The sequence below is a fragment of the Drosophila suzukii genome, chromosome 3 (genome assembly GCF_043229965.1).
Source record: "Drosophila suzukii chromosome 3, CBGP_Dsuzu_IsoJpt1.0, whole genome shotgun sequence".
Taxonomy (NCBI): Eukaryota; Metazoa; Arthropoda; class Insecta; order Diptera; family Drosophilidae; genus Drosophila; species Drosophila suzukii.
In genome coordinates, this window is record NC_092082.1 from 30,715,423 (window position 1) to 30,733,062 (window position 17,640).

Consider the following 17,640-nt stretch of genomic DNA (forward strand, 5'->3'; position numbering starts at 1 on the left):
ACCTCTCTCGCCTCTCGTCTCTCTCTCTCGCCCTTCAATCGTCCTCAGCCGGCTGAGCCTGGCTTTACGCTGGCAACACTCGAAAGCTGGTGCGGAAAGGACTTCGCATTTGCTTCGCTGCAGGTAAGTATTTTGGTGTCGCTTGGCTGCTTCCTGTATTAACCCAATATTGATTTCAGGATGCTGGAGCTGCCATGTATGCCCCTTACTTCTGGCCCCTGTTTCAGCCGCGTTTCCCGTTCTATGCCGGTTTTTCAAACTCTGTTTTTCGTTTTATTCAAATTTTATTGCCGCTCCTCGAACACTCTCGTGCCCGCCAGCCCCAACCGGACGCGGAACGCGCGCCCCTCTCGCCATACGCGCACGCTGCGCCTGCCGCCCAGGATGCGAGCCTCCTCTACCACCGGTGCTTCCGCGATCCCTTCGGGCCACTCATGCTCCGCGATCTCTCGCCATCGCTGGCCCTCCGGCGCCGACACCGTCCGCGACAATTTCGGCCGTGCCACCACCTCGGATACTTCGGGCGCCGAGTGCTGCCGCTTGAGCGGAGGACGGCCGTTTTCCACGGGCTCAGGCCACACCCAGGGTCCTCGCTCCAGAGGCTCCGCGGTTAGTGTCGCGCTCCCGGTAGACATTGGCGTCGATGGCTCTGTCCTTGGCGTTGTGGGTCCGGTGCTCGGCGTCGGTGGCGCCCACTGCTCCGGTCTGCCACGGGTCCTGGGATCCAGCGGGCTCACCCGGGGACCACTTTCCTCCCAGACAACCGTCTGCTGTCGCCACCTTACTCCTTCGGCCACGAACGTCCGGGTGCTGTGGCTCACATGGGCCGCCGGTATGTCCGTCCGGATGTGTTGCTGCTGCGGTGGTGGCTGCTGCTGCGGTGGTGGCTGCTGCTGCGGTGATGGCTGCTGCTGCGGTGGTGGCTGCTCGCGCTCAAGCTGCTGCTGCTGTGGTGGCTGCTGCTGCGGTGGTGGCTGCTGCTGCGGTGATGGCTGCTGCTGCGGTGGTTGCTGCTGCTGCGGTGGTGGCTGCTCGCGCTCGAGCTGCTGCTGCTGTGGTGGCTGCTGCTGCGGTGGTTGCTGCTCGCGGTCGAGCTGCTCGAACCTCGGCGTGGGCGGTCGTGCTTGCGTCCACTGTGGTGACCCCTCGTACCGCGGTGTGAGCGGGATTTCGGGCAGCCACCGCGGAGGTGAGGACGCCCAGTCGTCTGCCACTTCTTGCGGCGGGATGCAGGGCTCGGGCGCATACCTCGGCGTGGGTGGGTACCCTGGGTTTTCCCACAGCTGCTGCTCCTCCTCCTCGGCCATCCGCAGTTGGGCCTGCCACTCCGGCGACTCCTCCATCTCCTTCAACCGCCGCTCCTCGCTCCGCCTTCGCGCCTCGCACTTTCGTCGAAACTCCCACTTAGCCGCTACCACAGCCTCGGCATGGCTACTGGGAGCCAGCTGGTCCTGGGGCGCCTCTTCGCTGGCCCACTCCACCTCCGCCGCGCCAGTCGGGATGCCTCCGTCGGCCCGGTTGACCGCTTTGCGAAGCCGCCATCGCCGCTGCTCCACCCGCGGGTTCTCTACCAACTCGACGTCGCTGTCGGAGCTGATGACCGGCTTGGGGACGCCCCGCCCGGAGATCCGCCGCGAGGTTCAGGTAGGCCGGGCTGTCGACCATCCTTGCCCCGGGCTAGATCCTCCGGACGGCTGGTGGGCAGCCATCATCTTGCGCGCTTCGCTCCTCGTCACACGTGTGCTCATAATGCTCGTCGATTTTGATTGTTCACCTGGAGCCTGGGCTCCCTTTAACGACACCTCGGTTCCGAGCCTTCCTCTTTGCTCAATCCCGCTATTTCCATCGGCCTCTCCTTCTTACTACCCAGATCTACGGTACAGCTCTCTGCTCTGTGCCGTCTTCCCCCTTCCTTCGGTAGACTTTTGATGCGTGTTTTTTCCTTTCCTCCGATCAGTCCCAATCGAGACCTTAGACGCTCTGGTTCGCTCCCTTTGTGTTCTTAACGTTCTCCTGATGTCCTCTATGTGTTTCATTGCGCCTTTGTAGATGCCCTGTAGTATCCTTGGAGTCGGTTTGTAGTATCCCTTTCGAATCCTTGGAATTTGTTCGTAGTATCCTTTGGGAATCCTTGCAGGTATCCTTGGACTCTTTCCGTAGTACCCTTTGGGAATCCTTGGACGTATCCTTTGACTCCTTTCGTAGTATCCTTTGGGCATCCTTGGAGGTATCCTTGGAATCCTTTCGTAATACCCTTTGGGCATCCTTGGAGGTATCCTTGGACTCCTTTCGTAGTATCCTTTGGGCCTCCTTGGAGGTATCCTTGGACTCCTTTCGTAGTATCCTTTGGGCATCCTTGGGGGTATCCTTGGACTCCTTTCGTAGTATCCTTTGGGCATCCTTGGAGGTATCCTTGGGATCCTTTCGTAGTATCCTTTGGTCATCCTTGGAGGTATCCTTGGACTCCTTTCGTAGTATCCTTTGGGCATCCTTAGAGATATCCTTGGGATCCTTTCGTAGTATCCTTTTGTCATCCTTGGAGGTATCCTTGGACTCCTTTCGTAGTATCCTTTGGGCATCCTTGGAGGTATCCTTGGACTTTTAATGTTGTTTTGCATCTGTTGTGTCTGCTTGCTGTAGCCGCTCGCTTGTGTTTTTCGTTTGTTGCTGTTTCAGCTCGCTTACGTGGATGGTCCGCTCTTTCTTTGTGTTTATGTGTCGTATTTTGCAGATGACTGGTGACGCAAAACCTATGACTTGGTAAGGTCCGTCGTATCTTGGGGCCAATTTTGCTGCGAACCCCTCGGCCGCTTTTGATAAGTGGTGTTCTTTGGCCCACACGACGTCACCCACCTTTGGCGTCCATTGCCTCCTCCTTAGGTTATAATGCCTAGCCTGGTCCTGGGATGCTTTCTCCAGGTTCCGCCTTACAATCTCGAAGATTTCCCTGAGTTTGATTGCATTCCCTTCCGGGGTCTCTGTCGGTCGTCCGGTCCCTACGGTTTCTCTGTCGTATAGGGCGCTCGGCAGTCTTGGTTCTCTGCCTTGGGTAATAAACGACGGTGTGTAACCTGTGGATTCTGAAACGCTCGTGTTTACTGCCAGCATGATTTCTGGCCATTTTTCGTCCCAGTCTCTTTGGTTCTGCCCTGCGAACTGCGCAATCATTGTTTTCACCGTCCTATTGGCTCTCTCAGTCGGGTTCTCCTGTGGGGTGTATGGAGCTGTGAACTGTTGCCTGGCTCCCATTTCGGCCAGGAAACTCTTGAAAGTTTTGCTGGTAAACTGGACTCCGTTGTCCGTTATGACTATTTTGGGGACCCCATACCTCGCGATTATGCGTTCTTTAAAAGCTTTCTTTAGGGACTCGGCCGTCGCGCTTCGCAGCGGCACCAACTCAGTCCACTTGGAGAACCGGTCTATCAATACCAGCAGCATTCGGTTGCCGTGCTTCGAACGCGGCAGGGGTCCGACGAAGTCCGCACATACCGTAGCCCATGGTTCCTCTGGCACCAGCCATTTGCATCTGATTCGGCTTGAATCTCATGCATGTCTCGCATACTCGCACGTGGGCTCGGGCGTCTCTGTGCATTCCTGGCCAGTAGTACCGGGCTGCCAGACGTGCTATTGTCTTTCGGCTTCCTACATGGCCAGCCGCCGGTGAGTCGTGGTTCTCCTTCAGCACCGTTTCCCGTAGAGCTTTCGGGACGCACATCTTCCATGTTGCAACATCTTCGCTGCCCGCTCTATGAGGTATATTTCTGTACAGGGTGTTACCCTCCATCACGTTGTCCGGATACTTTTGCGGCTGGGTCCTTATCTTTTCGCGCATTTCCAGAATCCAGCTGCATGCTGCAGAAGCTTCCGCCGCCGACGTCTCCTTGATCCCTCGAAGCGTTTCCGGCAGTGGCTGCCTTGACAAAGCGTTTGCCACCACGTTGAGTTGCCCTTTCCTGTACGCTATTTCGAAGTCGTACTGCTGCAACTCCAGGGCCCATCTGGCGATCCTCCCTGAAGGGCTCTCTATGCTGTCGAGCCACTTCAGTGCCATGTGGGCGGTTACTACTTTAAAGTGGTAACCTTCCAGATACGGCTTGAGCTTTCGGATTGCCCAGACGATTGCCAAGCACACCTTCTCGGTCGTTGAGTAATTCTTCTCAGCGCCGTTGAGCGTTCGGCTTGAGTAAGAGATTACCTTTTCGCCTCGTTCAGTTTCCTGGGTCAAGATTGCCCCGATGCCGTAGTCGCTTGCGTCAGTTTGCAAGATGAATGGTTTGTCGAAGTCCGGGCATGCCAGTACGGGGTCTGCGACGAGTCTTGCCTTCACCTCTTCGAACGCCGTCTGATGTTCCTGTGTCCACACCCATTTATTGCCCTTGCGTAGCAGATCGTTGAGAGGTTTGACTATTCTTGCGAAGTCAGGTACAAACCGGCGGTACCATGATGCTACGCCCAGGTACTGTCGGAGCTCTCTTACTGTCGATGGTGGTTCTAGTTCGGCGATGGCTGCTACCTTTTCCGGATCCGTACCTATTCCTTCGCTAGTCACTCGATGACCGAGATATAACAGCTCTTTCTTGAAAAAATTTAAACTTCTACGGGTTTAATCTCAGACTTGCCTCTTTTAGTCGTCGGAACACTTCCTTTAGGTTGGCCTTGTGTTCTTCCAGCGAGCGCCCGATCACTATGATGTCGTCCTGGTAAGCAAATGCGTGCGGCGACATTTCGGGGCCGATCACCCGGTCCAGCACCCGTTGAAAGGTCGCAGACGCCGAATGAAGTCCGAGTGGCATTACTTTCCATTGGAATAAACCTTTCCCCGGCACTGTAAACGCCGTAAACTGCCTGCTGTCCGCTTTCAGTGGGATTTGCCAGTACCCATCCTTTAGGTCCAAGCTGCTGATGTACCGTGCTTCCCTCAGTTGGTCGAGAATATAATTTATTCGGGGCATCGGGTAGGCATCCTTTACAGATTTGCCGTTTATTTGCCTAAAGTCGACGCACAGTCTCCATTTGCCCGTCTTTTTCCTAACCATCACGATGGGAGAACTGTATGGGCTTGTTGAGTGTTCTATGTATCCCATTTGGAGAAGCTCGTCCACCTTCGCATTGATCTCCCCTTGAACTTTCGGATTCTTGGGATAGTATCGCTGCTTTATTGGTTTGTCGTCTTTCATCATGATCTGATGCTCTGCCATGTTTGACGCTCCCTTCATGCTGCTGAAAGTCGATAGCTCTGCCTCCAGGAATTTCGTCGTGTCGTCATCTTCGCTTGCCCGTTGTACAACTGCCACCGATAGCTTCTCCTCGAGCCATCCCTTGTGGCGATTCCTGGCCGGTATTACCGCCTTGTGTTAGAATGTTCCATCCCAACACCAATCTGCAGGCTCATGGTCAGTCGCTTGTTCCCGAACGCGATTTCCACCTCCAGCTGCTCATCGACTCCGCCACTTCTTCCGTCTGCCAACCTAACTTGCCGTCGTATCCTCGTAGTCTTCCCGAGGGCAGCCAGGTTGGCCGCCAGTTCTTTACTTATAAAGCTTGCTGTTGCCCCGGTGTCAATTGTGGCCTTGTATGTGCCCCCACCAATCGTCACCGCTGCGGACAACTGCTGCTCCTCCTCGATCAGCTTTCCCGTTAGTTTGGAGAGGTAGCATCTTGCGACCCCCGCTCGCCTCTCTGCGGCTGAGATCGCTGGGCATTTCCCGCCTCCTGGCAGCATTCAACGCTCCTGACGCCTACTCTCCCGCACACCCAGCAGAACAACAGGCGTTGGTGCCGACATCCCCGCGCCCAGTGTCCATGACCGCCGCACTTTCGGCAGGCCTCCTGGGGGTCGGTGATGTGTGTCGTTTCACGAGGCCTTTGTGTTGTACTTGGTGGCCTCCAAACATTGTTTGCTGGTTGCATCTGTTGCTGTTGTGGTGGTGTCCATTGGCCTCCGCGTGGTGCTCCTGTTGCCTGCTGCCGTGGTACTCGGTTAGGTGGCGACCATTGGTCGTTTCCCCGTGTCTCCTGGATTCCTGTCTCTTCGCATCTTCTGCATGTTACCTGCGCTGGCGATGCCGACTTGTTCTTAGAGAATTTGTTTTCCTGCGCGAACGCTTCCCGCTCCTTTTCGAGTTCTTCATACTCGTCTGCTAATATCATCAGCGTGTCCAGGTCCGACACTTTGTATGCCCTTAGGAAGATCCTTAGACCGGGGGTGCAGTTTTCCTTGATGATCCTTAGGGTCTCTATAGCGGAGTAATTAAGTGGCCTCACCATCGTCTGCATGTCGATCATGTAGTCTTTGAACGACTCGCTGAAGCCCTGCTTCCGTTGCCTGACCTGATCCGCCAGCCTGGTGAAGAAGTCTCTCGGTAGAAAGTATGTGTGGAAACTATCTATGAACTCCGCCCATGTTTTCCATTGTTTGTTGTTGGCGATAAACCACTTCAGAGCCCTTCCTTTCAGCAATTCAGGCATCGCTCGGGGAATCATGTCTAACTCCAAGCCGTATGTGTTGGCGGACCGTTCCACCTGTTCCAGGAACTCGAACGGTTTTTCCGCCCCGTCGAACCTGAACGACCATTCGCGGACCTGTTTAGCGATCCTTGCATAGTCTGATTGATTGGGTCTCGAGATCAGCGCTGTTGTTTTCCTGTCTTGGCTTGATTCTCTCCTGCTTGCCTCCTTTTGTAGGTTGTCAACGCTCAGGCTTGCCACTAAGTTGTCCCCTTCGGCGGTTGTTAACGTGATGCTGGGGCCGGCTTTGTCGTGGTATGTGGCTTCCAAATCGGCCCAGATGTCAACGAGTTGTGGGTCATTATCCGTTTCTGAGTAATACTCGGATAATGCTTTTCTCATGTCCTCTAATCTGCCGTCCAGGGTGACATTAAGCCTCTGTGCGACATTGGCGAAGTCCTCCTTTTTAAGCCGGTAGATCCACTTCTTCCCCATTCTGTTTAAATTGCTTTCACTGCTGGGACAATCACGTTGGGCGCCAGATGTAACGAACTGTTTTTTTTTTGGTCTGCTCGCTACGAGATTCCTGCGGCTAGCTCAGTATATTGTGTGTTCGTCCCACCAATTTTATATTATCGTGACCGCCCAGTAGCTCAGTGAGAAAGCACAGAATTCACGGGTTCGTATTGGGTTTTATTGCGGGTATATTATTACAAGTGTCTTAGTCGCTTGGTTGGCCTTGACTCGTTGCTTGTGACCTTCGGTGCTTCCGACGGTCCTGTATGACTCGACTACCTCTCGCCTTGATGACTCGGTGCTCCAGTCCTGTAGCTCCCTGAAGATACTCGCAGCTCCCTGAAGATCCTCGCCGCTCCCTGAAGATCCTCGCAGCTCCCTGAAGACGCTCGCTCGCTGTTCACTTCTCACGCGTGACTTGGTGACTGCTGGTAACGACTCGGAATCGCGAGGGGTATCGGCCGTACGGGCTTAGGGAAGCGTCACCGTTCTCAGACTAGGGTGAACAGAAGCTGCGCTCTCCAGGATCGCTCCTTTCGACACACCGCCACCTGTCCCTTGCTCTGTCCCGGATGGTCCCACTGGGGTTTCTGCTCAGCCCGCGCGGACAGTCAAGGCGGAACGCCAGGAAGCTGCCTCGCGCTTTACTTCGCTTCCACGCCTAGTGTAAACGAACGTTCCACCCTAGCCTCACCCTTTTGCTTTTTGTCCGGGACGTTTCCGTGTGGCTTTTGGTACTCGGGGTTCGGGCACGCCGGTCCGGGACCTCGCAAGTCGAATCCGTAGGGCTCTCCTGGATAATTCCACTCGAGACCGTACCGATCGACCGCTCTCCCTTCTGGCTTGTTATACTCGTTGTTCGGGCACGCTGCTCCGGGACCTCGCAAGTCGAATCCGTAGGGCTCTCCTGGACAATTCCACTCGAGACCTTACCGATCGACCGCTCTCCCTTCTGGCTTGTTATACTCTTTCCAGGCGTAACGCCAGGACTCGACCGCCTTGACCTAGCCGTGTGATGCCCTCTGGATCTCAGCTACCTGCGTCTCAATTCGGAGACTCCTGGTATCCCAATCCCGAACGTCTCGACGTAGCAATCTCGCTCCTTGTAGGTCCCCACGGCGCTGCTTCTCTGGCGACTCGACTTGCTGCTGCTCCCTTGTAGATTATCTGGTTGTTTGATTGTTCACTTTGGTATCTGAGTGATCTTGACGATTTGACTCCTTGTGATCGACTGATCCAGCTGCCAGCGCTCTGCGGCCTTATATAGGGCCTCCGGGAACCGTTATTTCCCTTTTGCGCACGGCCCGCTGGATCTCTCCACTCTGGGTCCAAAGTCCGTGCCTCCTGGATGACCCACTTGTCGTTCCCGTACCGCTTCCAATCGATGCTCCGCCCACTGCTGCTATCCCGCTGATTCCCGTGATGCTTGTGGCACGCTTGTGTGCCGCTCCACCGCCGAGATGTGGCACTTCCTCTCACGTTCCAAAGTTCACGGGAGAGTCCAAAGTCCGGTGGAGTCCCGTTACCCGCTTTTGCACACGGCACTCTTGCCTTGCCCGCGAAGTCTCCACTCTCTCTCGATCTCCATCCTTGGTCTCCAAACTCTCTCGCTCTCCTTCATTGGTCTCCAAACTCTCTCGCTCTCCTTCATTGGTCTCCAAACTCTCTCGCTCTCCTTCGTTGGTCTCCAAACTCTCTCGCTCTCCTCGCCGCGCCGTTACTACGCGAATTCGCCGCGTATCTGGCAAGCGGCAGGCCATCTGCTGCTGTTTCTATTTGTGGGGAGTTATTCAACTTCTCACACCATGGAACCGTCAGAAAGCATTACAAACCCACATGAGCTGGACAGAACAGTAAATAAATTCACAGAAGCATGCAACACTGCCTTCAAAGTTGCATGCCCCACAGGGAAACCAAGGGGAAGGAAAAAACCCCCCTGGTGGACCCAACAACTATCAATCTCCAGATTCAACTGCAGATGCCTGTTTAACAGAGCAAAGGCGAGAAATGAGGACACTAACTGGCAGAACTACAAGCATGAAGAAGGCCATTATATGCCGACTGATGCAGCAAGGCTCAGAAAAAACTCTCTAAGACAGCCGCGCCTTTGGGCTATCTTCAAAAATCAAACGGATCATGGTCAGACTCCAGTAAAGAGTCTTTGGACCTGCTCCTAGACGCTCACTTCCCGGGGAGCCAACAAACAGGTCATCCTCCTGAAAGAGGAGCAGGAGAGGGAATCGAATTAGATCCACTCCTATCAGACCGCAACATGAAACCATACAAATCGTCGGGATCAGAAGGGATAACACCGGCACACATCCAACAAGCAGGAACAACTGGCTGAAAAAAATCTTCCACTGCATAGGTAGGAGAATTACAAACAGGCTGGCAAGAAACGAAAGTGGTTTTCATTCCCAAGGCAGGGAAGGCCACCCATAGGCCAATAAGCCTAACATCATTCCTGCTAAAGAGCTTTGACAGAATGATAAGCTTACACATAAGGGCCACTATCGACCCGATTCAAATATCAGGGGCACAACACGTTTATACCAAAGTTAAGTCAACCGAGTCGGCGCTACGCTTGGTGGTAAGCAGCATCGAGAAATCGCTCAGCATCAAGGAATACACACTGATCGCCTTCCTTGACATAGAGGGTCCTTCAATAGCGTGCTCCCCACTGCTGTAACAGAATCTCTCACAGAACTAGGAGTTGAGCCGCCAATGGTGAGGTTGATCCGTAAATTGCTGATAAGCCGAATGGTCACAGCCACATTAGGGACCTCAACCTAGACTAGACAAGTGGACAGAGGCATCCCGCAAGGAGGTGTACTATCACCCCTCTTGTGGAATATCGCAGTAAATAAACTTCTGCGGATTTTAGAGGGAGGAGGCTTTAAGGTAGTGGCACTTTGCGATCTTATGATTGCTAAACTAAAAATACTATCGGAATGGACGATAGAGAACGGACTTGGGGTAAATCCCTCAAAAACGGAACTTGTTCTATTCACAAATAGATACAAAATCCCACAACTCAACCCACCAATTCTAAACAATTGCAATCTCTCCTTTAGCGATCACGCTAAATCTTTGGGGTTAGTATTAGATAAGCGACCATTGCACGTCACTCCTGTAAAAAAGCCATTGTGATAAGATGGGGCATGTCCTCTAGAATTTTCAACTGGATAAACAAAGCGGTAGTCAAACCAATCCTTCTATATGGAGTGGCTCTGTGGTGGACCGCTCTACACAAACAATGCATACTGACTCCCTTAAACATAGTACAGCGAATGGCGGCTTTGTGTATTAGTGGAGCCCTTCGAACCACACCGAACTGCAACTGCATAGCGGAGAGTTAGCCAGACAGGGAAAGGAGAACGTCGGCATGCCCATGGCAACTTGGAAGCTGAAAAAAAACTTTTTTAAATTATTAGCTAACAGTGACAATATATGATAAGCAATAAAAAATTGTCGGAACTACTCAAATTCAGAAGCACAGAGTGTGGCATGCTGATCCGAGCTCTTACAGGCCACTGGCTCGTCGGCACACATGCCGGCAGGCTAAAAGCCCCACAAAAATATTTCTGCAAAAGCTGCAGGGATGAGGAAGAAGAGGAAACGGTAGAACACCTTTTCTGCTTCTGCCCAGCTCTATGCAGGCGCAGACTGAAACACTTAGGAAACCCCTTCATCGACGATCTTACCGAAATAGCGGAGATTAATGTCAAAAATCATTAGTGCCTTTATAAAATCTTCCGGGTGGAAGACATGCTGATCAGCTTAACACAAGTTGAAACTTACAAGATACGGGACCCTAGAGAAGGAAAAACGAGAAAAACCCACAGAGGTCTAAGTGAGTCGGACCTTTCCTTAAAAAAAAATGATTTGAATTGAATAAAAGACAATAACAGAACTCTGTATTTATTTTTAAAATTTTTACTTAATTTTTAGGGCACGTTTGCCTTAGTAATTAGGCTGCGGGTCAAAATGTGGGGTTTTAGGTCAATGCTGGCCCAACTCTTAGACCGTAAGTTGCCAAAAATGTAGGCATTGGGTTTCCTTATAATTTTAGGCAGTCAATTTCCTAAATTATAGGCCAAAAATTGCACCAATTTTAAGGCCGTAATATGCCTAAAATATAGGCTTCGGGTTTTTCTTATATTTTTAGGCGGCCAATTACCTAAAATCTAGGCCAAAAATTGTCCACATTTTAGGCCATTAGTGACCTAATGTTTTAGGTCATGGAGTACTAAAATTAAGGCCAATTTTACCTAAATTCTAGGCCATTTTTTTGGCATTTTCGGTCATTTTTTTTCTGGGTGTAGTATAATAGAGCTTCAAGCCATCATAATTGAAACTATTCCTGAAAATATAGTTCAGAATTTGACTTTAACGGGCTTTGATGGAAGTTTGGGGCTTAGCGAGTAAAAGCAATAGTTTTTAAACGGTGATTTGGACGACAGAAGCTTATTTGTAACATCCTACGTATCTCTCCAACTGTTTACTGTAACGAACTGATTTTTGTGTCTGCTCGTTACGAGATTCGTGCGGCAAGCTCAGAAGATTGTGTGTTCGTCCCACCAAATTTATATGACGTGATTGCCCAGTAGATCAGTGAGAAAACAAAGGGTTCAAATGGTAACAGTGGGATTTATTCTCGTGGTATTAGTACAGCGGGTGTGTGGCTGGGCTGGCTTCGGAATCTCCTGGCTCGGGTTCCGCCGGCTGCTGGCGCTCCTCTTTCTGGCTCCTCGACGCGTTGACTCGTCCTCCTCTGGATCCTGGGTCTCGGGACGCTCGTAGTGGCCGCCTCTGCTTGCTTGCCGACGCGTTGCCTCGGGGTCGCTTGTTGCGCCTTAGACCCGCAGAGAGTTCGGCCTTGTGGGCCTAGGGAAGCGTCACCGTTCTCAGACTAGGGTGAACAAGCCTTGCTCTCCAGGCCGTCGCCTTTCGAGGCAATACCTGTCCCTTGCTCTGTCCCGGACGGTCGCGCTAGGTTCTTGCTCAGATTGCGCTGACAGTCAAGGCTGCCGCCAGGAACCTGTCTAGCAGTTCACTTTGCTTTACGCCTAGCGCAGACGAACGCTCAACCCGGCTTCACCCTAATGCGTGACGTCCGCGACGCTCCTGCGCTCCCCAATGATGGTAACGTGGCTGCCGGAAATGTCTGCTGGCGTCGCTGCCGATGTCCTCTGCGCTGTCTTCTGACCAGTATCTCGTCGTTCTGGCACTCGGGGAGTTGGGCGGTTGCTGTTCGGGAACTTCGCCGGTAATCGCAGGGCTCTCCAGGCGGCCGCCTCTAGAAACCGCAAATCGATCTACCGCTCGTTCGTCACGCCAGGTCCTGCTTGGTCGGGCAAAGTACGCTGGGTTGCAGACAACTTTCCTCCCCAAGCTGACGGTTCGTCGTCGTAGGACTCTTTTGCTTGTCTCTGACAGACCCACCGGCCGACTCGCCAGGGTGTGGTCGTGACAAAGTTGGAAAACAAACGCCTTGACTTAGCCGCGTGATGCCTTCCAGAACTTAGCCACCTGTGTCTCAATTCGGAGATTCTTGATGTCCCAATCCCGAACGTCTCGACGTGGCGATCTTTCTCCTTGTGTGCTCCCCACGGCGCTGCTTCCGACGACTCGCTTGGTTGTGGATCCCTCGTAGATTACTTGCTTGACTGACTGTTCACTTGGTACTTTAACTGATCTTAAAGGTTTGACTCCTCGTGATCGACTGATCCAGCTGCCAGCGCTCTGCGGCCTTATATAGACCCTCCGGGAACCGTTATTTCCCTTTTGCGCACGGCCCGCTGAATCCCTCCACTCCGGGTCCAAAGTCCGTGACTCCTGGTTGACCCACTTGTCCGTCACGTACCGCTTCCAATCGATGCTCCGCCCACTGCTGCCATCCCGCTGATTCCTGTGATGCTTGTGGCACGCCTGTGTGCCGCTCCACTGCCGAGATGTGGCACTTCCTCTAACGGTCCAAAGTTCACGGAAGAGTCCAAAGTCCGGTGGAGTTCCGTTATCCTGTTTTTACACACGGCACTCTTGCCTTGCCGCGAAGTCTCCATTCTCTCTTGATCTCCATCCTTGGTCTCCAAACTCTCTCGCTCTCCATCCTTGGTCTCCAAATTCTCTCGATCTCCATCATTGGTCTCCAAACTCTCTCGCTCTCTATCCTTGGTCTCCAAACTCTCTCGTTCTCCATCCAAGTTTACAAACTCTCCTCGCCGCGCCGTTACCACGCGAATTCGCCGCGTATCTGGTAAGCGGCCTGCCATCTGCTGCTGCTTCTATTTGTGGGGAGTTATTCAACTCCTCACATTCCCCCCTTACTTCGGGAAACATTTAAAACTTGTTTTTACTCTCCGGCGTTTCCTTGCATGTCCTAGCCTTCGAGTCCTTCTGATTCCCGCGGCGCTCCCTCGTTGCTCCCTCGATGCTCCGACGACGCTCTTAACTCCCTTGAGTTTCTACAGCGCTGGTCATCCTCCTCGTAGCAACTTGATATCTCCCGCTCCGATATCTCCCATGTTTCTGCTGGTACATCGATACTCACAGGCTATCAATCCCCAGCTCGGTGCTCATTGCTGAGTCCCACTTCTTTCCACGGTTTCTCCGCCTGGTCACATCATCCGTGCGTGATCGATGTTTCTGCGACTATCGATACCGACGGTGCGGCGTTGCCACCTACTCGGTGCGATATTTCCACCTTAGCCGATATTTCCATTTTCGTGTGCCCACCGATTACACTATCGTCCAGTGCCAATCGATCGCCCATCGAGGCGCCCCCTTCCCTGGCTCGTGGTGATTTTGCAACTTTCACAGGTAAGTTTTTTTTGCATTTCTTTCACTCCTTTTCATCTCATCCTTTTCTCTCCTTTCGTCCTCTCTCGCCTTTCACTCGTCCTCTGTCGGCTGCATCGGACTCCATATTGACAGCTCTCGAGAGCGGGTGCGGAGAGGACATCGCATTCACGTTGCAACCGGGACAGCAGGTAAGTATTTGATGTTCGTTTCTGCTTCCTGCATTAAGACCCTTTGAATTTCAGGCTGCTGGTGTGGCCCATGCATGCCCCGTTCTTTTTCCAGCCACGTTCCCAATCAACCTCTTGGCCCCGTGCCCCCTTCTCTTGTTACTTGGGAAACCTTTGTGTTTTTTTTTATCGTTTATTTTATGGCGCGAACACCCGGATGCCCGCGACTCCGAGCCTCACCCGGTACCTTCGTCCGCCCTCGCTGACCAGGACGCAACGCCTGCCGCCCTTCCGCAGTGCCGTCGCGACCGCGGGTGCCTCCTCGATTCCCTCCGGCCATTCGCTCCTGGCGATCTCGCGCCAACCGCCTTCCTCCGGGGCCGATACCTGCCGCATGAACTGCGGCCGCGGGCGCTGCAACGGAGGTCTTTGGGTGGCCGGTGGCTCGGGCCACACCCAAGGTCCCTTCTCCAGCGATTCCGCCTCCCCCGTCGTTGCGGTCGTCGCCGGTATTGGCGGGCCCGCGCTCGGTGTCGGCGGGACCCACGCATCCTGCCGGCCTCTCGTCCGGGGATCCCGAGGACTCACCTTGGGGCCCCCTCCTCCCATATCCTGGGCTCCTCCCTCGTCGGTACCGTCGTGGGCCCCTCGGGCCACGTCCATACCACCGTCTGCTGCTGCCGGCACCTCCGTCCGCAGCACCGTCTGCTCCTCCGCCTGTGCCTGGTGGACTGCCTCCTCGTGCGGTTGTGGCATCGGCTGCGCGGTCGATTCCTCGGGTTGCGGTTGCTCCTCCGGTCGCTGTGGCTCGGTGTACCGCGGCGTGGGTGGCCGTGCTGTGCTGTGCCGTCTTCCCCCTTTCTTCGTAAACCACAAATTGTACTCCCTCAGACCACCGTGGCACTCTGGATGCTGCGGTTTGTTGTTCCTCTCAGTTCCGTAACGAACATGCTTGAGACCCTACCTTGTTCACCCTTGGTGAGTATCCTTGGAAGTTGTCCTTGGGCCTACACCTTGCTTTGGGGCGTTCCTGGGTGGTATCCTTGGAGTGTCCTTGGGGCATTATTGGGGTACCCTTGAGGTGTCCTTTGAGTACCATTGGGGTATCCTTGGGGTATCCTCTGGGTGTCCTTCGGGTATTATTGGGGTATCCTTGAGGTGTGTTTTGAGTACTATTGGGGTATCCTTGGGGTATCCTCTGGGTGTCCTTCCGGTATTATTGGGTTATCCTTGAGGTGTCCTTTGAGTACTATTGGGGTATCCTTGGGGTATTGTTTGGCTATCCCTAGGGTATCCTTCGGGTGTCCTTTGGGTATCCTTGGGGTATCGTTGGGCTATCCCTAGGGTATCCTTCGGGTGTCCTTTGGGCACACTTAGGGTATTTTTGGGGTATCCTTCCTGTTTGAAGTGATGTGCTTTTGCTACTGTTGTTGTCGACCTTGTCCGTGTCCTTCCCGCCTGGCCTAACCACGGATGACTCTGGCAACTGCCCGACGCTGAATCCTGTTGCCTTGCGGTTGGATCCCTACACGTTACCCGTATCCTTGTGCCGTTTTCTAAGTGTCCCTTCCGCCTGGCGTAATCGCGGATGACTCTGGCAACTGGCCGACGCTGAATCCTGTTACCTTGCGGTCGGGATCACCATCCACCCTTATCCCCGTCCTTGTGACCTATCCTTATGGTTGACCTTTCTGCGTGGCGTGTGGATGACTCTCGCTTAGGCCTGACGCATAATCCTTTGGCCTCGCAGTCTGGATTAACGCGAAATCCATGTCCCTGTGCTGTCCTGGTTGTCCTTTCCGTGTGGCGTATGGATGACTCTCGCTTCGGCCTGACGCCTATTCCTGTCGCTTCGTACCTGTTGTTAGACATCTGACGTTTCTGCTGTCAGCTCGTTTTGTTGTTGCTTGAGCTCACCAACATGAACTGTGCTTTCTTTCTTCAACTATGTGTGGCGAATTTTTCAGATCACTGGAGAAGCGAAATCTACAACCTGGTAAGGGCCATCGTACCTCGGGGCTAGTTTTGCAGCGAATCCTTCAGCCGCTTTTGACAGGTGATGCTCCTTGGCCCACACTTTGTCGCCCACCGCTGGTGACCATTGCCTCCTTCTCAGATTGTAGTGTCTGGCTTGGTCCTGGGACGCCTTTTCCATATTTGGCCGCACGATCTCGAATACCTCTCTCAGTTTGTTGGCATTTTCCTCAGGGGTCTCCGTAGCTCATCCAATGCCTAGGGTTTCCTTATCATATAGGCTGCTGGGTGGACGTGGTTCCCTGCCCTGGGTAAGAAACGCCGGTGTATGGCCGGTGGATTCCTATGTGTTCGTGTTCACTGCTAGCATAATCTCCGGCCACTTCTCGTCCCAGTTTCTTTGGTCCTGCCCTGCGAATTGCGCAATCATGGTCTTGACCGTTCTGTTTGCTCGTAAGGTCGGATTTTCTTGTGGTGTGTATGGTACGGTGAATTGTTAACTGATACCCATCTCAGCCAGGAAACTTTTAAAGATGCGGCTTGCAAACTGTACTCCATTGTCCGTTATGACCACTTTCGGTACCCCGTACCTTGCGATTATGCGCTCCCTAAACGCCTTCTTGAGCGACTCTGCTGTCGCACTGCGCAGGGGCACCAGTTCCGTCAATTTCGAAAATCTGTCTATCATGACCAGCGGCATTTGATTCCCGTGCTTAGATCTTGGCAGGGGTCCAACGAAGTCTGCACATACCGTGGCCCATGGCTCCTCCGGCACTTGGGTCAACATCTTCCCGGTCGACTGCATCGGATTGTGCTTAAACCGCATGCAAATCTCGCATTTTCTTACGTGGTCTCCGGCGTCTCTACGCATGCCTGGCCAGTAGTATTGGGCTGCCAACCGTGCAATTGTCCTCCGGCTTCCTACGTGTCCCGCAGACGGTGTGTCGTGGTTTTCTTTTAACACTGTTTCTCGTAGCGACTTTGGGACGCACATCTTCCATGACGCGACGTCTTCACTGCCTGCTCGCTGAGGTATGTTTCTGTACAGTGTCTCTTCATCCATAACATAGTCCGGTTACTTCTGCGGTTGGGTCCTTATCTTTTCGCCCATATCCTTGATCCAGCTGCACCCTCCTGAAGTTATTGTTGCCGATGCCTCTTTTAATCCTCGTAGCGTCTCCGGTAGTGGTTGTCTTGATAATGCGTCTTGATAACGCGTCGGCCACCACGTTTAGCTGACCTTTCTGTACGCTATCTCAAAGTCGTACTGTTGTAGCTCCAGGGCCCATCTGGCGATCCTTTCTGAAGGGCTTTCGATGCTGTTGAGCCACTTCAGGGCCATGTGGTCGGTTATTACCTTAAAGTGGTAACTTTCCAGATATGGCCTGAGCTTCCGGATCGCCCAGACGATCGCCAAGCACTCCTTCTCCGTTGTTGAATAGTTCATCTCCGCGCCGTTCAGTGTTCGGCTCGAATAGGAGATTACTCTTTCGCCCTTTTCGGTGTCCTGGGTCAGTATTGCTCCGATGCCGTAGTCGCTGGCGTCTGTTTGCAGGATAAAAGTTCTACTGAAGTCCGGGTATGCTAGCCCCGGATCTGCCACGAGTCTTGCCTTTACTTCCTCTACCGCCATCTGGTGCTGTGGTGTCCACTCCCACTTACTGCCTTTGCGCAGCAGGTCATTCAGGGGTTTGACGATTCTGGAAAAATCTGGTACAGATCGGCGGTACCA

General features: G+C 53.4%; 1 protein-coding gene across 1 annotated transcript; it reads right to left on the minus strand.

Annotated features, from left to right (window-relative positions):
- Window positions 1–570: 570 nt before the first annotated feature.
- LOC139352724 (uncharacterized) lies at window positions 571–15,033 on the minus strand. Its single transcript, XM_070995354.1, has 4 exons — window positions 14,899–15,033; window positions 14,175–14,846; window positions 1,105–1,604; window positions 571–787 (listed from the first exon to the last, which is right to left on the minus strand). The coding sequence occupies exons 1-4, from the start codon at window positions 15,031–15,033 to the stop codon at window positions 571–573; spliced, it is 1,524 nt and encodes a 507-aa protein (XP_070851455.1).
- Window positions 15,034–17,640: the final 2,607 nt, after the last annotated feature.